This window comes from Centrocercus urophasianus, unplaced genomic scaffold, assembly GCF_019232065.1.
Source record: "Centrocercus urophasianus isolate 14NV4802_14NV808 unplaced genomic scaffold, USGS_Curo_1.0 seq_18, whole genome shotgun sequence".
NCBI classification, from domain to species: domain Eukaryota; kingdom Metazoa; phylum Chordata; class Aves; order Galliformes; family Phasianidae; genus Centrocercus; species Centrocercus urophasianus.
In genome coordinates this window covers 23,223,229-23,245,527 of record NW_024884733.1, presented here as the reverse complement: position 1 = coordinate 23,245,527, position 22,299 = coordinate 23,223,229, and the positions used below count along the sequence as shown (strand labels likewise).

Sequence of the window (22,299 nt, the reverse complement as noted above, 5' to 3'; positions counted from 1 at the left end):
GAGTGGTGAGATATTGTGACAGAATGCCAATGGAAGTGATGGTTTTCTGCTCCCTTGGAGGTAGTTTAGAGGTGTGTGGACGTGGCACTAATAGATGTGATTTAGTGATGGGACTTGGTTGAGTTGGTGGTTGGACTTGGTGACCTTGAAAGTCTTTTCTAGCCTATTTGATGATTCTGTATTGAATTACACCTTGAAACTGTCCCTTTGTGGAGGGCATCACTGAATACAATGCTTGCATATTAGGTTTTTAAACAGGAACTGAATTTTCGCAGGTTGTTATATGAATATCAAAAGGATTTTTCTATTGATATTAATATGGATATTAAGATAGATAGGTTAATAAAATGAGTGTTGCCTAGGACTTGGAGAAGATATTTTTTTGGTGCCTTGTTGGTGTACACTTTGTACACTGCATCTGTGTATTCTTTTTCAGAGGAGGAGCTGCTGGTATGGATCTGTAAAGCAGTTGTCTTATTAACATCTTCACTGTAAAAAAAAAAAGAATAGCTGACTATGTAAATGAGCAGCTCGTGATGCTATAACTTGTCAAATAACTGTTGGTGCAGTATAGCTGAGCAAACTGTTTCAGTGTGTGCATATACAGTAGGTATTTCTCTCCAAATTAATATTTGCATTTGAAATATGTGTGTAGTGCAAATATATGAAAAGTATATAACAATTAATAATATTTTGTTTGATGTTTACCTAAGATGTGCTCTGCATTTTAATTCTTAATGTTATCTGCTTCTTTAATCGTCTTGAATTAGTGTACCAAATGTATTGGTTCAAAAGAATTTATTGCTTAGCTGTTAAGTTTTGATAGATGTTGTATCCTTGAAGCAGGTTGGATTTGGTCTATAGTTAGCTGACAGTTGTGAGGCTGTTGTTTTGTTCTTCAAACTTTGATGCCATTGTAAAACTTAGTATAAGATAAACCACAGTAAAACATCTGTGTTTATAAAACACTTAATAGTCACATACATGCACGTGGTAGAGAGCAAAACCTTCATTCCCCCAAGAGTCCTGTCTTTACTAAGGAAGCAGTAGAAGCTACAATCTGAGCCCTACTGGTTGCGTAGTTAAAAAGTAAAAGCATTCTGTGGCTTTCTTTAGAGCCTTTTCTCAATTGTGTGTTATTTTGTCTCATTTCTGAGTTTCAGCCAGCGTACTGTAATGCAATTGGAATAAGAGGGAAAGAAAAGTCAGTTTTGGATTGCATGACAGTTTAAATGTAGTGTTACCTTAGAAATGACTAGGAAGTGGATCATATCCACCATAAATCAAAACTTGTTTACATTTTTAAATTCTTGTAATCATGTTGTGCGTGTTCATTTTAACTCCTGTTAAAATGGTGATTTGCTGGGCAACTTTTTTAGTTCTTTGTCCAGGTTAGTGATAAATGTCCCTGTTATTTGATAAAGGTGAAGACCTGCTTGTGCAGTAGGACACTGCTTCCTTAGAACTGTCGGTGTCCTCTCTCTGGGATTCGCATCCTGCTGCCCTCCTCATAGGGGTGATCCCAGAGCTTGAGGATGGGAGTGGATGGGCTGTTCTCGGCAGCTGTTCGCTCTTAGACTTCTGTTTTGGATCCTAGCTGGGTGTCAGCATAATTTTAAAGCTGTGTTTAACTCCCTGTCATCCTGCTCCCCTCCGCCTCCCTATGCGGTGCTTTGAAGGCAGCCCTGGGGTCAGCTGCTGCTTAGCTGCTGCGGGAGCTGAGCCGCTGCTGGAGGGGGATCCTGGGAACAACCAGGAGCCTGGCAGACCTGTCAATGGCTTTTTCCCCTGAGTGTTAATTGTGGTCACAAAAATTAAGTGTTTCTGTAAAATTAACATCTTGATATTATGTATTTACTTTCCAGCAGGTGTCTTCAATGTCAGGCTTACTCAGCAGACAAGTCAAAACAGGAATATTTTTTTCTAACTGCTGTAGGAACGAGTCTTAGCCTGGGATCTCAGAAAATCACAGTATTTGTTCTGGTGATAGGAAACACTGAAGATTTAGGGTTCAGAATTTGATTGGCACTGATGCCGATGCAGGAAGCACAACAGCATACAGTTTATTTTTGTGAAGCTTTTATTGATTCTTTTTTAAAAGGAGGGCTTTGATGACAGCACTAAGAGACATTTAATTTGCAAGTATTTCTACACAGTTTTTCTTCTGAAATGTAAATGCTTTCCTATATCTCTCTATCACTGAACATTAAGCTTTAAGATCTTCTGATTCAGAGCCAGATACTGAAAAACAGAGGCATAATATTGTCATTTTTCCTGTGCAGCTTGTTTGTTTGGGTGAGATTGAGTCTTTCGTACTTAAACCTTGACTTTGCATCTTTCCCAAGCATGTTGTGTATTTAAAAGTATTTTAGTGTATCTTCAAGATCTTCAACCCAGATTTTAATCTTAAGAGTGACTGGATCTGCAATAACATCCTTGAAAAAGTGTTAACATGAACAGAAACTCTGTCTTTGGTATTGTTTTCAGGCTAAAAACTAGACAGGGGGGCTTTTTGTGGCAAAGTCAGATGATCTTTTGCATTTCCATGAGTAACTGAGAGTATTTCTTCAGGTACAGGTTAATCTTATGCTTTCAGAACCCACAACAAATTGAACATACGCTGTGGAATGAACTGGAGCAGCGTCTGAATGAATCTCACAGCTCCATGCAAATCATGATTAATTTTGAGTCCTTGGAGTATCCATAAGATGTGCATGTATTCAGTAGCTGATAATCTGTAATTTCAAAACGTCAATGTTTCTTGTTTGTTTTTTGGAAAGAAGCAATCTGTTTATTCTCCGTTCTGACCCATCCATTTTCTCCCTAGCATCGGTGACGGATTACACACACTTCTTCTGGTCTAGATTTACAATTTCAAATGCCTGTCTCTGTGACACCATTACCAGCAGCTCTTAGCTTTTTGTTGGCTTTCTGCCATTCCTGCGGCCTTTTTTTCTTGCTACTTTTAAGGAATTCGTTTTCACAAGGCATCTGCAGGCAAGCCTTTTCTGGATCTTCTAATCCTGTTGGTTTTAATAAAGGCCTCTTGTTTCAAGAGAAGAGGATTTTACAGAAACTATTCCAAATATCTGAAATGACTGCTGCATGAAGATGCTTGCCTTTAAAACAGGGGATCTTGAACGCCTTTGCCTCATGCCTGTGTATGTTATTGGCTAGGTTTCACAGCTCAAGAAGGTCAGTCTGTCTGTGTTCCTTCACCTGACAGATTTCTCTTTTCCCACTGCAGCTCATTTCTTGCCCAATGGTTATGATTTCACTGTCCCGTTTCAAACAATCTTAGATCCAAGGCATGCTCACTTCACTGGTGAACAACCAGTAGAATTTCCCATTTTTACTCCAGGTTTCTGGGTTGTTCCTACTGGACTGTAACTGATTTCTCCATCTCACAGCCGTGCACCTCATGATGTACATGGATGCTTCCAGGGTTGGAGAGTGCCTGTTTGTCTCCAGTAATGGATGTTTATCCTAATTGGTAGAAGTAGTCCAGGAGACTCACAAAGATATATTTATATGACAATTTTTTGGGACAGACATTTAAATTGTCCCTCATGGAAGCTTATTCCAAAGGGATATTGGATTATTTCCTGGATCTCAGAGTGTGGAGCTCTCAGTTGTCTTAGCCACTAAATAGGTCTTTGACACTTCAGCTCATTACCCATTAGGAGAAGCAAGGAAGATTACTGCTCAAAGCAGAACTTCTCACTTGCTGTTAAATAACTGTCTTTTCTGCTCAGAGACATCCTTTGCCATTGTTGCAGTGAGATTTTTAAAAAAATGTAATTTGAAGTATGTTAAAGATAAAGACTAGGTTTAACTTTCTTGTTATACAGCAATAATAAGGAAGATTATACAGGAGCAATTCATTGCTCCTTGCCTTTCAAGCACTTAAAAGAAAAACAGAGCTGAAAATATTTCTTTGGGAGATACTGAAATACCTCATTAGATCTTTCTTTTTATTGGCTATTGAAGTGATAATTCTGTAACAGGAAAGAAAGCAAGGGTAAGTTCTGCTTTGATTTATAAAAATGTGTTAATTTGAGCTGAATAGGTTTTTTTTTCTGATGTTAGTTTTTGTCATCTGTGATATCGTTTTGTAATACATAGTTTCTAGTTTTATTTTAGAGGAAAAGTAATTCTTATGGAGGCTTTGCTAGATCTCTGCAGCATGGCAGGCATTTTTGGTGACTTAAGTATCTAATAACCTGCAATTCGAGTAATTGTCTGCTGAACAGTTCTATGGATGCATGTACAGCTAAGTTTGGAGAATGAGGAGAAAATAATATATGTTTGTAACCTTTATTTAAAACTTTATTTCAGTGCAATAGCAGATTTGTACTGAAGAGTACTGGAAATGGCCAGAACAGTTTCAAATTACCTTTTTCAGTTGTTCCACAGCATAGAAATGACAAGCTTTGTAAATACTGGAAACTATAGAGGAGGTAACTCTCCACAGTGTGTTGATCATGCACTAATGAATTTGTACTACAGAAACAGGAATATTCTCTTGTGGACTGCTTATGTTTCTAATTTAACCAGTCCAGTTTTGGAAGCTTATATCTTCAGGAAGAATACCTGAGCTGCAGTTTACATGGCTGGAGCCTTACTGCATACATGCATGTTGTTGTTGTTCCTGTTATTATTATTGTTTTAGCTATTAAGCTGTTTAACTTTCTGAAAATTTGGCCTCAGAACGTAGGCAGGTGATCTTAGCATTTTATTTTTTTAGATTTCTGCCAGTTGTTGCTGCTTAACACAGGTCCAGAAAGGTTTCTGGGTTTTCTTCCTAGTCAAAGCATTCCCACTAATGGAAGTGTGATTTAAGTAACCTGAAAATTAGCAGGAATGAGAAGGAGTGGCAGTGTACACCTTTTATGAAACTGAATAGATATTCCGAACTTTTCTCTTGAATGTTCAGAATTAAGTTGAATCTGGTGAAAGAACTTGTAAAGCTTTCCCTGTTAGGAAAAATGCTCTTTTCTTGAAGTCTTTTCTGTTGCTTTGTCACCTTGTCTCTCATGAATGCAGCCCAAGCCTGCATGTGAAGCAGATTTTGGCAGGAATGTGCTGCTATGTGTTGGCTGAAAAGGATAGATTCAGCAAAACAGGTCTTCATAAAAAGGATGCTGCTTGTAGAGAAAGCTTCCTCATTGGAAAGAGTTCCAGCTGATCTGCCTCTGGATTGTTCTATCTGCTGGTTTTATAGAGCTCGTGTTATTGGTTTTGTTCAGCTTTTCTGCTAATGCATTTCCTTCACCTTCCTGTGTTCAACTCAGTCTTCGGGTTTTCCAGTGTTGCTCTCAGATTACTCTGTTTAACAGTTCCTGATACTTTTCTGTTACCTGATAACCACACATAAAGAATGGGAGTTGTAAGTAACCCTTCAAAACCTGCGTGTGGAAAAGCATGGTTTTGACAACTTGAATCTTACTCACTTGATCACACCTTCATCTTTTTCTGTGCTACAAATGTGTGCAACTTCTGTACGCCTTCCCTAGTTAGTGTTGAATCTAAAGAAGTAAGAGCCAGAGAGGAGTCTTTAGTCATGTAGCACCTCTTCTTTTCAACTCTGTTCTATTTTTTGAGGGAATAAGCTTAAACATATTTAAGTGTGATAAAAATATTATTAATGAAACAAACACAGGAAAAAATCTACGGCTTCTTTCAGTAAAGGCAAAAATGTACATTCAGATTGCACCTTTGCCCAGTTCGTTTTGTTAACAGGGTCTCATCTTTTTGTCACCACAGTCTTACTGTCTTTAACTTTTTAGAATTCTGGTGACGCTCAATTTTCACCTTATCATGGAAGAGGAAGACAGGAGTACAGTTGACAAATATGTACAGATGTTAATGATAATGATTCTTATCCCTTTTTCTCAAAACTCTTTAATGTTTTCACCTGTACTGCCACTGCTACTGCAGTGCAGTCTGTGTCAATAAAAAGAAATGAGAGAGGCAGAGGTCTATATATTTTTATATAGTTTCAGTTCCTTTGTTTAAAAAAAAAAAAAGGCACAATTAATATCTCATCATTTTTTTTATCTTCTTGCTTTATTGGTTTGTGTTTATTAAAAACTATTTCATATTGACTTTGAATACAAATGAAGATCTAGCTTTTCTAAGATGTTACAACAAATCGCTTTAAAATTGTTTCCTATGAAATTCTATTTCTGACACAGGCACAAGGAAACATTCCTTAAAAGAAGTATATTATTTCTATTCTAAAGCATGTAGTGGGAAATACGTATTTTTTGGTATGTTTTAAATTAAAGACTTATTAAGTAAATGAGGATTTTTATTTATTTATTTCTTTTTTTTTTGTGGAAGATTCCATAGTTAAAGATGTTAACCAGCAATTTCTTGCTTCTATAGCACAACATAGTTCAGAGCTGAGATTAGAGAAACCCTGTAGAGTGGCTAATACTCGAGGGCATCCCCAGCTAGAAAAGTATGTGAATTTAGGCATGGGAGGAAGGAAGGATCTGCTTTAAATTTAGTGTAGGGTCACTGAATCTTAATGATAGATTAAACAAGGGAGGTGGAATAATGAATAGGGGTATGCAATGTGTAGCACTAATACCAGAAGTCCATGGTTTTCACTGGTTATTTAATGTCTTTTCCCATATGTTTCTGAATAGAGCAGGTTATGGCAGGGATGAGCTAAGGAATAGCTTTGTTAGTGAACTGCTAAATAGGCTGCATTCTCTTTTAAAAATTGTATATGTATATAGGAGAGGTGCTTGTTAATAATCGGGTCCTTTAACTGCATATATCTTAAACATTGCAGTGTTAGTAGCTACCTTTGTAATTTGTGTGTAGAGTGAATTTCTTAAAAATACACTGTGCACATTGTCTGCATAATTTTATTTTCCATTGTGAAACTAACAGTCACTACTTGGTTAATGCAGAGGTGAATTTCAGATTATTTGTAGTACTGTTGATACGAAGAAAAGCTCAATAAAAGGTGATGATTTGGTAGATGTGAAAATGAGATAGAGGAAATACCAAGCAATTTTTTTAAATAAGAAGCTGACTAACAGCTCAGTAAATCTTGTTTTATAATTAGTTGAACATGATCTTAAAGCAGTATCAATATAATATCTATGGAAACTCAACCACCTTAAGAAAAGGTATTAAATTTTTATACTTAGGGTGACTGAGAAAGATACCCTGGTACACTTTAGTGTTGTGAGAACTCAGTAAGAACTCAACAACTAAGTACCACTAATCAGGTGAACCTATCAAGTCAACTGTTGAGTTATTACTGGGTTTCTGTGTAACTCATGTTTTCTTTTATGTTCTCTTTTATGTAGTGAAAGATACCAGCAGGTCTCAGAGAAAACACACTCTGCATATCATTTCTGCTTTGGGTTACAAATGGATTTGTAAGCTGACTGGAGGGAGCAGTATAAGTCAAACTAGTAGCTTTGTCCTATCATTCCATCGGTACAGTATTGGTGATGTCAGTAATAATGTGTGAGACCACTCAGATCTGTGGCTCATGTTCCTTTTTAGGTGCACCTTGTTGGTGGGTACTGGCATTGAAGGACTGCAGAAAGAGCCTGCCCATCTCTTAAGCAGCAGTCTTGCTGTGGTGTTTAAGTACAAAAGTAGGGAGAGGAAGGACACAAAGAACAGAAGTCAGAGTACTGGATTTCTCTGCATCATAGTACTACACAACTCTGTACAGCAGTGGTACTTGTGCTACACAGTATTTATAGATTTTATATTGTTTAGTAACAGTAAAATTTACTCTCATTAAGAGTATTTTATCAGAGTTGTCAAGAAATGAGACAAAAGGCACTTGACAAAATAGTGATTATTATTATCTGCTTCTTAAGCTAAAACTGTTAGGCTTACCACTTAAAATAATGATCATTGCTGAAGCACATGAGTCTTAGGCGTTTTCTGTTTCCTTAAAAGAAATTTGTAAAGGGGAAATCTTTTTTTCAATATGTGTGCAACTAGTGTTATTCATGTAATGCAGTAAAACCTGAGCATCTGACTTCCATTCTCCTTCTTAAAATGGCCATTTATTTTACCACTTATTGGTATGGCTGATTACTTTTGAAACCCATGAAAACGCACAAACAGGGAAGTGATGAAAGAGCAAGATATGTATTTATCATGCTTTGGCTGTCACAAGCCAGTTTCTTTGAAATGAAGGTGAGGATGTTTGTCATCAAATAAATTCATCTAAATTCATCTTTTGTTCAGAACATGACAGCCGTGAAAACATAACATCTACTCTCCACTGCAAGATCCATATCCACTCTCTCTCACGTCTAGTGATAATTCATGCCCTACAAATAATCACTAGGGTTCTCATGAATGGGGACCTGACTGTATAAAATATCTGTTTAAACTATGTTATAGATCAATAAGATAATTATTTCCTTATGGAAAAATAGAAGAACACAGCCAGGATAAGAGATAAAGGAGAGTATAACACTTTTGCTGAAGACTTTGCTCCATAATTCCTGACAAAGGAAGTGAAAAAGATTGAAGGACAGGAGCTGCAAAATAGTGCTTGTTTGCACTGTTGTCTGAATTTATGCACATTTGATGTGGACAAGCTGGGATCAAATCCATGTAATGTGCACTTTTTGTGTTTGTTTTTTTTTACTTCCTAACCTTTGTGTTTTACCATTATCTGGTAGTGGCTGTGGCTTCTGCCCCTGGTACTTCTCAGAGATGTTGGTATGCACAGAAAGTATATTTATTAGTTTAAATATGGTTTTCATACAAATTTTAAAAAACTTGAATTCCAGATTTTACTCTTGGTCACGTCCTTAACTTCATGATCACTGTCAAGACATATTTTTCTCAAAGTTACTGATTTAATCACTGAGGTAATCTATTAGGATTACATATTGTCTTCTTGGTATGCAGTCCATGTATGCAATTATTTGTCCCTTGACTCCCCATGATCTCTTTCATCAGGTTAGTCCAGGTGCAAACTGTTACCCTACTGCAATCTGTTGTAATTAGTGGACCAGCTGTTTCAACTAGTGGCTTTCATTTGACTTTCTTTTTAACCTGGTCTTTTAGTCAGTCTTTCAAGGCTCCTTCCTAATGATATCCTCATTCAGTTTGTGTATTTTTATTTGACGTTTGGTACAGCAAGGTTCTCTGACTTCAGGTCTGTTACAGCAATGTATACAGATACAGTAGAATCCAAAAGATAACCCATGTAACATTCTTATCATGCTTCATAAAGCATTCTGAAATCTACTGAGAAGTGGTAACTAAAATTGGTATGTTTTACAGCAATACAAATGTCTATACTGGCAAGTGTGAGTTTTACTTAAGTCTGGACCTCCACAGTTTGTCTCACTGTTTTTCAAGATATCTGAAGATGTTAATTTTGAATAGGAATAAAATACCTGGTATTTGGCAATTTATCAACATCTTAGGACATTAAAGCAGATGGAATTGGGATTGTAGCATTAACAGTTTGTTTTGGAAACTTCTGTGGCAAGTGAGCACTCTTTCTCAGTGCAACAGTATTAAAAAACTGTATTTGCTCTTTATTTTATTGTTTATTTTGGGTGCTTTCTCAAAGAGTGGTTGCCTCGTGTAGCGATCTGATAAAAGATGACTTATTGTCACTTGCCTGTTGTCTTTTATAGTGTGCATGAAGGTCAGTTAGTAGTACCCATTGAGCAATACTGTTTCATTCAAACTACGAGTAAGTATTTTTTTCTCAAATGACCTTTTCTGCTGAGTGGAACAACAAACAGGGACTTCAGAATGTGCCTCCTCCATGTCAGCACACTGTATGTAAGCAAAACAAACAAAAATGAAACAAGCCCAAAACTTCGCATATTGTCATCAGTTTCATTTTGTTAGCAGAAGTCTTTAAGGCATTTTCCAATCAATTCATAAAATTGTTTTGTCAGTAAGTCTTTGTTGTTTGCTCTCTTTTAACCCTAATCACATCTTCCTTTCAGTCTCTAATGTCACAGCTAGCTCAAACTCTAATTCTTTTGTACCCTTTTTCAACCTAGTGCATGTGCTGCTAAAAGGATTTGTTGTTGTTGCTTTTTTAATACTCATGTCTTTTGCCTCCATTTCTCAAGAACGTGTTCTTCCTTCTTCTGTAGAAATTTGTTTCTTCTTTTAACCTTCTATTAAAAAAAAATTCAAAGGGCTGTGTGTTTTTAAGTTCAGAGGGGATTATCACAATTAGGTCTCCTAGGCACTACAAGTAATGAATAATAATAATTATATAGGCTGAAGCTTTGTGTAGTGCCAGCCATATAGTTGCAATCAGTAACTTCTGCATCAAGTTCAGAAGATTGTAACTTGCATTTACCTGTAATGCCCTTGTAATAGGACTTCTAGTTTTAGGTGTTTTAGGACAGAGATCAGCAAAATGGTATTTTATTTCACAGAATGAAAATGTGCATGTATTCTGGCAAAAGACTGTGGCACTGAGAAATAAAACAACGTTTTTAATGCAGTGAAGTGCCTGAGTATGGAATCGGAGTTCTTCTATGTGTAGATACATAGGGGTGTCTGCAGTACTCTGTCACAAATCGCACTATGCATAACTCAGTTGTTCTCCTTACAATTTAGCAAGCTTTTTTCTTTTTTTTTCAATAACATCTCTAAAATTGTTTCACTGTATCATACATACCAAACATATTTGATGTTGAGTGAAAGTTTAATGTCTGATATTCACCCTCAGTAGATGTTACAGGGAGGAGATGGTGCGGGCAAGACTCACTCAACATCTGCTGCTTGCTGCAGCTGAGGAAGAGGGCAGATCCAAAGAAGTGGCAAAAAAAATAGTATCTGAGCTTGGAGAGCTCAGATTAAGTGGTGGAGAATGCCTTAAGCATTAAAAAAAAGTTATTTAAATAAGTGTTGTGGTTCTCAATTTCAGTGATGATCTGAAGGATGCAGGTAAACACTCTGAAAGTGTCTACCAGCTGTAGATAGGTTGTTGCCAAGTAGCTTAGAGAGTGGGAAAAAAAAACAAACACAACTGTTTATTTTTGGAGATAAGGACATTTAAAATTTTATGTTAATACTGTATGTTAGTACATAGCCCACAGGAATTTGCACCAGTGAAACGGAACTAGCATTTTATGTTCAGTTTCCATCACTGAATTATTCAGCTTCCATTCTTTGTTGCATTGAAGCCTGTTTGACATCACTGTGATAGATGTGAATCTAGGGGAATGAATCTGTGAGTGCTTACCTAGATGGAGAACACACAGCTTTCTAACACTTCTGGGAAGTCTGTCCTCCTACCCAGTGCTTCATATCCCCACACGAGATATTTTTTACTGGAACGCTATGGTGAATCATCTCTCAAGTTTGCTGTCTGCTTACAGATTTTTCTCCTGAAAGTTTTCCTGCCTTTTCCAGTATAAAATACACAATAGCAAAATAACGCGTTAACTTTGCATTTGATTATTCGGCCATTTATTCTTCATAGTCTTTCATAATTCAATCTAAAAATAGAGTGGGTTACTTATTTTAAATCGCTGATCTCCTCCTTAGGTATATGAAGCTCTCATACCACATTCCCAACAATCAGTGGTAAAATTTATGTACATCAATCTCTTTTCTAGATACTGAAATTAAAGATCTAGAAACATTAAAAAAAAAAAAACCAAAACATATTCAGTTGTTTTTGCTTAGTGTTTAATGTGGCTTAATTGTCTTTATTTGAACTCTTATCAGCAAAATGTCACAAGCATCGCATGTTTTTTTTCCAGACCTAAGTTAATTTGAAGGGTTATATAATGAATTCAGCAAACCTCCTAATGAAGATGTTGACACAATATTTGCTGAGTACTACAGTACAGCACAACCCATTTTCAGCAGTAGTTTAAACTGGATTTATGTTGTTTTGAATGCTGTTCAATAAACTCTGGAGTGAAATTTGGCTTTCCTGTGTGCTAATATGTTTAATTATAGGAAAGTGGCACATGAAAAGCTAGCAGAAAATATTCTGATGATTTTGTTATAACTTGCTGATGAGTTCTGCTTTGTATGTGACTCATATATAGAGGGCATTCAGGTCCTCTCAACATCTTTTTAGGAAGGTTTAAAATTGTATATTGTTTTAAATTTGCAAATGAAACAGTCTTAATCAGAGGGAATTGAGTACTCTATTCAGTAACTATGGAAGTTTTGAGGCTCTTATTTGTTTCAATTCTACTTGCCACGATAGAATAAGCAAGTAATGGATTTCAGACGTTGAATTAAAATCAACTGTTTGAATTTGAGCCACGTTTTTCTCCTGCAATAAACAAAAGTGGCGAACTATGGATAACATCAGTATCCTTTCAGATTCACTGCTTTATCCCCTTCTGCACTTCTATATCCCCTTCTGCACTTCCCATGAGCTGCTGCCCACTGTCTGTTAGTGAAACTTTGGCTGAGATTTTCCTCTGTGGTTTTGATGATTATCACTTCAGCTGTATTTGCTTCCTTTCTTTCTGTCTTTCTTCAGCAAAATGCTTTTGCTTACTCTGTATTTCTGCCTGGCACTGCCCTGTCCATAACATTATTGTGCCCTGAAAATTGTGCTTGCTTGTCGTGACTAATTCTCAGTTACAATGTCAAAGTCAAGATTCTGGCTTTGCCATCAGTGCCCCATGCAACCTTGCTCTGTCTGCGTCTGATCTCATTTCTCTGTGTCCCCCAACTCACATTCCACATTCCTCACAGTCCTCTGACTTTATTGCTCCTTTTGTCTGCCATTCGTGCACTCATTTTTGCACTGTCTTTCATGCTGCCTATGTGCCTGGAACAGTCTTTAGCATCTCAGCCAATTTACAGCTTTGCATAAATTATATTTAATAATAAGACTAACAAAAGTTCATTATCTACATTATTTCAATTAAGTTTGTACCTACATAAGCAGAAAACAGCCTGAGGGAAGCTACTGTTGAACTTTGTTGTGATTCTTTGTTGTGATTTGTTTTGATTCAAAGATACAGATTCAGGCTTCTTTGATTCAGCATAATATTTTAATTAAAAAAAAAAAATTCTGTCAATGTTAGATTTCTTGGCAGTAAATTTTAGATTTTTCCAGCTCAGAATTATGAAAGTAGCTTCTTATTCCTGGTGGCACCACTGGAAGGTCGGTGTCATCATCGCATTGCTGGTATGGAATTCTTGCCCTGTGATTACATTTTACTTCATTTTATTCTTACTAATAGAGATGTGGAAGGGCTTTGAATGTTGCAGTAATTCTGTCTCTACGGAGGTTATCTTCTCTGCTTAGCCCCAGTTTTAAAGCAACATTCTCACCTACAAAAACAGCGAAAGATAAGAAAGTAAGACTGCCTGTATCTGGCAATTTTTGTCTGCCTTGATATTCAGGTTTTTAGAACTAGTTTTTAATATGTTAACTTAGTCCTATCACCAGAGAAAATGAGCGAAGGTAAAATTTCACGTGCTTCTTCATCATCTGGTACAGCTGCAAGGCAAGGGCATTCCATTCTGCAGCAATTACACATGCTTTTCCAAGTTAAAATGCATCCAAATTTATTTATTGTTTAAATGGTTGTATTGATACTGTTCACAGCTGAATGGAGGAACCAAGTAAATGTGCCTCTAATTTGTTTTTCATTGATTTGGAATATTCTGGAGATTATAATCTGAAGGGCGGCTGCCATAGCAATATGCCAGTCTCCATGGTATCTCCACATTATGTAAAGAAGTTCTGGGCTACACAAAGACAATGCCGCCAATTAGTATTTCTAGCTGATCAAAGGTGGGGGACCAAAAAGTTTGCCAATAAATGTAGCTCAGTGGAAGGCACTGGAAATTAGCTTTACACAGTTAGATAGATTTCAGTCCTCCTGTCAGCATCGTGAGAACTTTAAATACAAATTTAACAGATGCTAAATGCAAACTGAATATTTTTCAGTTGTGTGAAGAACACTGCCATAGGTTTTCGTTTTGCTGATTAACTGAAAAAGTGATTTATGGTTCTGCATAGAGTGAATCATGAGAGCATTTTCCTCCTTACATAGTATTTAAACCGAAACAATTAATGAACAGTGTTTCTGTAATTAGTCAGTAAATATTCCTCCTCTCTAAATCTCCACTTTGCTTTCTTGGTACTATTTTAGTTATCAAATAAACCTAAAATGAAGTCGTTATTTTAAAGCAAACCTATTTTATCTGAAATAATTGCCTGTGGCTTGTTGTTTCAAAGAGGGCTACTTTGGCATGAATTCAGAATCCAGTTGTGATCTTAACTCGAGCAGTTTGTTTAACCAAACATTACTCTGATCAGTTTTACATGGTCCCCTACCCGGCCAGGCCTGCCTAGAACAACTCGTTTATTCTGCGACGAGTTGCTCAACAGATGTCGTTCTGGTAGAATAATGCAGCAGAATAGTTGTGCGTTGGCTAAAATTACTTCAACTTTGATCACTTTTGTTCAGCACATCAGTCTGGCATTGTGCTTTATACCAACATAACACTTTACCCCGAGCATGCCTTTCAAGCTTAGAATAGCAGAGGAATGTTATTGAATTCAGTGCAGTTACAGATGAGTTAATGAAAGAAGGGAAATACTGTTTTTTTCATAATGCCTTTCTGTTGTGATTTGGAATTAAAATGGAATTTGAAGAATGTGACTTCTGAGTTATTTTTACTTCTGAAAGCTTTTTGAAAGCAATGTAATGTAGTGCTCTTGATCCCATTTCTGTAAATAAATTTCACTTGTTATTTTGAAAGAGCTCTTTTTAGAGTTTAATAATGGGGAAATAAAATTAATAAGACTTTTTTTGATGTGTGACTGGGGAGCAGTTATCTCAGAGGCAGTTTATCCTGAAAAAGAATCAAAAAAAGCAAGAACCATATTCTGCTGATCACAGCTCAGTATTGTTACATTTTGATGGGATGTTGTGGGGTCACTACTGAGTAATGACATCTCTTTACCTTAATACCACTGTGGAACAAATGCTGCACAGCAGGCTGGCTTCTTGTTAAGAAGCAGTGAAGAAAGGCTGTTTGTTTTGAACAGTAGGAATGAGATCATATACCAAGTTCCATAGAGTCTTGTCCTCCGTAGTTCCATTTTTCACAAGTGCATGTGTGTATGCATACACATATACACACAAATATACCGTATGTATTTACGGTTAAAACATTTATTTAAATCAGTTTTGAATAATTAAACTATATTTGTATTTTTTAAAAGTATAATGTGCTTACATTTGAGATGGCACTAGTACAGAGTACTCTCTAATCTCTAGTAAGTGCTTCAGTATTCTCTGTCTAAAACAAAATAACGTTCTTATTTTAGTTTTTATTTAAAATAGAGTTCTGAAATTTTTGATTGAAACATACTTACCGGATCAGATTCTCTGCAGGAGCACCTGGAAAAAAAACAATATTAAAACAAAGAGTATGGGGCATATATGTAATTCGCCAGGTTTTTTTTTTTTTAATTAAAAAAAAAAAATCTTGATTCTAAAACACCCTGAGAATTTGGAGATAAGCGGAAACTCCAAAACAAATACATGCTAGGATACAGAGATATCCAAATAAGGCAACCTCCATGGCCTTTTTTTATCCTTTATTGAGATGTAGAGCCTCTGTGATGGAAGTAATTTAACTTGCTGTTAGGTAATAAAATGAAGCCCTTTTTCTCAGTCACCAGTGCAGAATAGTCTTGAAAACGTTCAACCACGTAGCCTTGTTAACACTGATAGTTCACATTCTCATGCCAGTGTGTTAAATCTATCCAGAAATATTAAGCAGTTTTTCACTGTGCTAAGGGGCAATTTATTACCATGGGAAAAAGTCATGAGAATAATATCAGTAATTGTATGCAGGATCAGAGAATTGGCAATTCAGTGCCTGGCTGGGTGTAGCACTGTACTTTGAGCCTTCATTCTGTTTATGCCTTGAACTTTCTCAGCAGCATTTCTTTGTTGGCAAACCTTTGCAGCAGTGCCATGAAGAGTCTGCTGAAGAATACTGTCCAAGTCAACATCTGTGACAGCAAATGTATGCTCCCTCTTAGCTTATTTACAGTGATTAGAACAGTTATTTTACTGCTTGATGTCTGCACATGTGTCTTCCATCCATTTGTTAGCATGCTTGAACTGTATGCCAAAAAGAAGAGCGCGTGTGGCATTTTCCTCTAAAGATAAAGCAAAGAAAAAGAGATTTGTTACTACTTCATTATGGACATGTATTCTTAGATGAATCTTCTGCCAGATGTTGTATATAAATTCTGTATTAAAAATAAATGCCAATTTTAAAGTGAACTTAAAGATGGCATATGGTTATATTTCTGTACTGTGTTATTGTGTATTCTGTAGTCAACTTTAATGGCAGGTAACTGATTAAGTAGTTAGGGGCAAAGTATATAAAATAGTTACTCAGTAGATTGCCTTATTTTATAGCATCATCTCTTTAGGAACTTTAGGATCACCCTTATTCCATTATGTGAATGAGAGACTTAAATCTATGTATCATGGTAGTATTTTTCATTTTCATTGAGTGGAGACCAGGGCACAACTTCTGACTTCCTGACCGATTTTATCTAGTGAAAAAATTATATAAATGTTAGTAACATTTATCAAACCTCACTTTATGAAATTGTTTTTTGGCCTATTAAATCCATGGTTGAGGTCTTTACTTGGAACTGCAAATAGATGTGTGTAAATAGATGAGGGCCATCTATTCATATGTTGCAGCTGTATGGAAAGCAAAGCAAAACCCAGCACTGGTCACTGTACGCCTTCCATTGCTCACAGTTCTGGTCTGGTGGGGCAGCATTCACGGGTGCTTGTTGCTTCTGCAATCTTTATGTTCTGGTATAAGATATTATTCGCAATTCGAGCTACCTCAATTACGAAAATATTTTTTTTGCCCTATAAACAGTCACCACAAAGTCTCTGGTGAAACATGATTTTTTTTTTTTTAATGCATTAGCGTTTTTGAGGAAAGAGTTTTATAGTTCTTGTATTTTTCATTTCTTCCCCTATTTGAAATCTTCAATACTTTCTCCATTTTCTTCCTCCCTTCCTCTTTTCCTTCCTTCCATCCTTCCACCGTCTCTCTCTCCTTACTGATAACCATTGTATATGATCATTAATTGCAGCACGTTATACTTTAATAGCTTGATAAAAGTATTTATGTGAAAGTGAGTTTACATGGTTTTTGTTAAACATTTGAAATGTACTGTTATTCTTGAAATGGGATTATTGATTTGTATTTTCACTTTTAATACTATCACTTTTACTTTTGGATCTCATTTAATAAACTTATGCAAAAAATAATTGTATTTCTTTGTGTACAAGTTGAGGTGTGAATACAAAAATTTCAGGAGAAAACAGAATGTACTAATGAACTCTAACTACTTTTATTATTACCTTCTCTGTCCCTTCAGGTTGTTCATTACATGGCAGCACTTTTTACTGTGAGGAATTTGTATTATGAGTTGTGTAGCAGGTTTATCTTGCTTCATTAATAACATGTTCTCAGTGATATATTACAGATGTTTTTTCTTTAACTTTTTTTGGTTCAAATGCTTTCGGGAGCACTGTACTTGAGCTCTATTTTACAGTAGGTGGTTGGGAAAAACTCAGAAAGCCTGGAATTCTGAAAATGATGCAGCTTGCTTGTATGCTTTTGATTGCAAGTTCTGATTTTCTTTCCCAGGTAAAACGGAACGTGTACGACCTAACCAGTATCCCTGTCCGTCACCAGCAGTGGGAGGGCTGGCCTCCTTCTGCCACAGACGACTCAGTAAGTAGCTTTGGTTCTCATTTTGTTTCTTCCTACAAATAACCATTTGTGCTTGAGCGATTCTCATCAAAATCCAGTTGTTTTCATTGACCCATATGCAGAAGCTTGCTATTTATTATACATACTTCAGATTTTTGTCTGAATATTTAGATATATTATATCTGAAGTATTTTGGGAAGATTTCCTTTTCCATGAGGTTAATGTTCATCATCATTAATGTTCATTGTATGCTTTGGACTAGAAGGAATCAATGATCCTAGGCTAAAGCAAAATTGCTTAAGGAAACTTAAGGAAAAAATAACATTTTTACATGTATTCTGAGTAACCTGTATATTTTTCTCTGTTTTGTCCATTAATTTATGAATTCTTGCATCTAGCATTAAGTAGGTAGGTTGAAGCTGGTGAAGACTATCTACCTCGGCTGTTGCAGAACCATCAAGAATCTGTGCTTCTCAAGATTGCATTTCAAATTAGTAAATATTTTGTATGCAAAGATATTTCAATTTTCAAACATATTTTACAGATTTTGGTATCACCATTATCTAGAAATGGAGGGTAATATTAGCTTAAGATTAATGTGTCTACTTACAGTACACAACAGAGGGAGTAAGCAGGGAACTGCCTACAAATTCATGAAACTATGGGACTTTCATACAAAATTCAGTCAAATATTAGACTTCCTTCATTATGTGGTTGCCCCTACACTGGAATTTTACATCACGTCTTTCATTTTTGTTCAGTTTTTTTCTGTTAGTATATTCCCAATGTCAGCTAGTGAGGTTCATCCTAATCTTAAAACAAAATCACCTAAACCACCGAAATAATTACCTAGTGATGCTCTGTGTAGATTTCAAGATAGTGGCCTGAGAAAAATATAGAAAAAAATAGGTATTTTCTTTTCTTATAGACTTTTATATTTAAACTAAGGATTGAACCTACAGTGTTCAGTAGAGTGTTCTAGAAAGTGAAGATGGAATTGGTCTTTGCTTTTTCTGTATAAACATTATCTAAGTTACCATTATCCTTAGTGCATTACATTCTGCTTTCTTGTCCCTTTCTACTCCCCCCCTGTAAAAGAAGATTTGCTGTTTGTGATTGCTGCTTTTTTTTTTCTTTTTTTTTTGCATTTATGCAAATAATAATTAAAAAAAAAAAAAAGCAAAAACAGTCTGAATTTTAATATAATTGGGAAAAGCCTGTGGCAATGTTTGCAGAAACAGTAGTTAAGTTTCTGAGAGTTGATTTAATCTCCATCCACGTATTCAAGGGCATATATGAGAGGATAGATTTAAGATCTGAAATAACAGCATGGTGTCATGTAGTAATTACAGTCTTTGAAATTTGGATCCATTTTAACGTTTTATTAGTTTACATTAGCCCAGAAAAGAATTGGAAACTCAACCCTTCTAATCCGTTTTCCCACAGCAGCAAGGGAGAAAAAAATACAGAACCTTTCTTTTGAGTAGAATAGCTCACATATGCAAAACTCATGAATCTGTTTTAAGTCTGTTTTTACAAGTGACATTGTTGCAGGTGAATTTTTCCCCTTTTCATCCTTAATGAAATTGGTGAATGTTGAGTCATCTGCTCCAAAGCAGGAAAGTCCTCAAAGCTCTCTGCTCGAGTCTGCTGCAGCTGAGACTCGTCAGCTGTGTAAACAGATTGGAATGTGTTACCAACAAAAATATAATTAATTTCTGTCTAAAATTAGAGGCCATGGCTTACTATTTATAAAGATTTAATGCTAGCAATGACTATCTGAACGTTTTTCCTTTGCAAATTAGAAATAGTAATAATTACTCTATTAATAAGTAATGATCTCTGTATTTCAGTGACAGATTTTTCTAAAACACTTTTTCCATCGTTTTTTGTTTGCTGTATTGTGTAGTACACAGTCGCAATTAAAGAGTTAAAGACTTGATTAAAATACTTTTTCATTTACTTTTTATGTCGCCTAAGAAATACTTTGTAATACCACAGGAGGTTTTTCAGTGCAGTTCTCGTTAACCTTTGGCTTAGCAAACAGGACAACTAAATAGACTTCACATAATTGGATTCCTGTATCATCTCGAGTCTCTCATGAACCTGACAGACTACAGTCTTCTGACGTTACCAGGAAATTTACTGGAGTCAGTAGTCATTTAAAACATTGTTGCTTCATCTCCCCTCTGAGTTAAGATGTGTTGTACTGCCTAATGAAATATGGGATACTGTATGAATTGTCAATAACTCTTTCCAGTCATTTTTGCACACGCTCACCCAGGGAATAGGTACCAAAATGTCCACAAGTAGGAGAATGTTTTCATACTGTGACACTTTAACTGTGAGAAACAAGGCATACGTAGTCCGTGGAAATCTCATTTTGCTATTCAGCAAGGACACATTTTTAGCTTTTGTAGTGCCTGAACAACTTTTAACACCATGAATTATATCTCTTCTGCTCATTAAAGTTCAAACAATGTAAGTGTATGAGGTTTAAATCATCCCTTTTTTTTCAACAAGTTTACTTAAGTAAAACTTTAATTAATATTAAAGGTATAATTTATCTGCTTTGGGTATGTGTCATCAACCAATGCAGTGAAATCTGGAAAATTAGCCTAGACAATTAATTATAATTTGGTTTATATAGGTTCATGATTTGTTCTGAATCTTTGTCTATTTTAACCATCATAGCAACTTAAATGCCATAGAGCATACAAAAATGAAAACCAAGCCAGAATAATTCACTAACACTTCTAAAATGCATTTCATTTTCTTCATTGTATTGGTTGAAATATAAGTCCACTGGTAATTACTGCCATTGCTGAGTAGAATCAGCAACCTCTTGTAAGTATGAATAAAAATGTGACCTCCCCAGTAGGCAGTGGTTTAGTTGCAGTTTTTAAATTGAAGCATAGCAATTTGATTTACCTAAGCAGAGATGACTTTTTTGGGTACAGATGCATGGTTGAAGTCAAAAGCTTTCTCCTTTGGGGTCACTTTTAAAAATCTTTTTTTGAATAGGAAATCTTTTTTCCCCATATGCTTCTGTTGATCTGTTGGTAGCAGAGAACACCAGTACTGTGTGGGAAGGAGAGATGTTGCTTTTGTGCTGCCTTTGTTCTCTGCATTTAAGCTAAAACTTTATTCTTAATTACTTCAATGTTTCAAGTCATTTCAGTATAGTGATGAGAAGTGCCTACTTCTTGTACGAGCCAACAGCCAACTTGTTCAAAAGGAATATATTTTTGCATGTAAAAGTTACAAAACTTCAGGACCTCATATTCTCATTTCAAGACAAGCAACCACACTGCATTGTACAGATAAGCCAACAAATATCAGTTCAGAGAGAGGAAGTGGCTGCACTAAGGGTGAATGCCACTTTGGATGCCACACGCATGTAATGGGTCTGAGGGACTCAGGCTCTGTATCACCTTTTTGAGCGATGCCACCACAGCTCTGATGGCTGAAGACGTTGCAGTTGACATTCCTTAGCTGAATAAAATAAAGACTTCTAGGTTATAACAAAAATTTACAGATTCAAAAATTTATGTATAATCTAATTAGCACCGTTGATATGTTTAGCTGTTACGCTGATTGGTGCTAAGCACGGTTTTTCTCCATGGATAGAGATTAAAAATACCAACAGGTGGTGTTCTGGTACCAGTTCAAACCATTTATGACAATTCTTAAGTGATCCTCAGAGTTTCAGAGAGTTTGAGTATTGATGCTCTTAGAAGAATACTTGTGATCTATCTTATTGTGGGGGTTCTGTAATGAGATTACATCTCAGTGTAACATTTACATTATCATCACAATGCAATTGCAGAAATTGTCAAGATAGTACCCAGTGCTGAAAGTTCGTTGTATGAAGCAGTGCATTTATCATGATAAAGAAATAGAAGTCTGAGAAATTTATAATCTAGAGTCCCTAGATTGCTTTGAGGTTGTCTTCTGACTTTACCTTATTATGTGCTTGGATGTTTTTGGTATGAATTATAATATGATGAATTATCATTTTCTTTACCCAATATAAGCAAGATTTTCTTCTTGTTACTAGATTTACTCTACTGCTCTCTGTTAACTGATGATGATGCCATGTGGGGTGAAGGGAAGCTTCGTAACAGTTATACTACTTTTCAAAGTATACAGCCTCCAGCTTTATCTGAAATTCCAGTTGCTCTTTGTAATGAGAACTAACTGCTGTCCTCACTCTGAAAATCATCTTTTTTCTTTTTTACTGCTATTTTCTTAAAAAGAAAAAAAAATCCGACCATATTTGGTTCATTTTTAAATATGTCTGTATTGTTATTGCCAGTTCTTGATCACAACCAAGCAGAACAAAGAATGTTTTTGAACTAGAAATAAGGATGTCCTTGCATTACTTGGCACGCACAGAGCTGTGCTGATGCCAGATTATTTGCTTCCCTAAGGGAGGGTGTGAGGGAAGGAAGGAAGAAGGATGCTGGTGTTACTTTCCTCCTGTGTTCTGGCAATCTCTGAGCCTGCTTGTCTTTCTGAGCCACAAAATGTTCCTGTTCTGCTTTGACCACCGGGTAG

At 36.0% G+C, this 22,299-nt stretch overlaps 1 protein-coding gene across 3 annotated transcripts in view; it reads left to right on the top strand.

The window, feature by feature from the left end:
* The window catches only part of FAF1 (Fas associated factor 1), a 142,637-nt gene that overhangs the window by 53,651 nt on the left and 66,687 nt on the right, over positions 1-22,299 (top strand). For all 3 annotated transcript variants that reach the window (XM_042820219.1, XM_042820221.1, XM_042820222.1), the window contains one exon: positions 17,674-17,760. In XM_042820219.1, the coding sequence (XP_042676153.1) occupies positions 17,674-17,760 (87 nt within the window). The remainder of the gene's footprint in view (positions 1-17,673; positions 17,761-22,299) is intronic.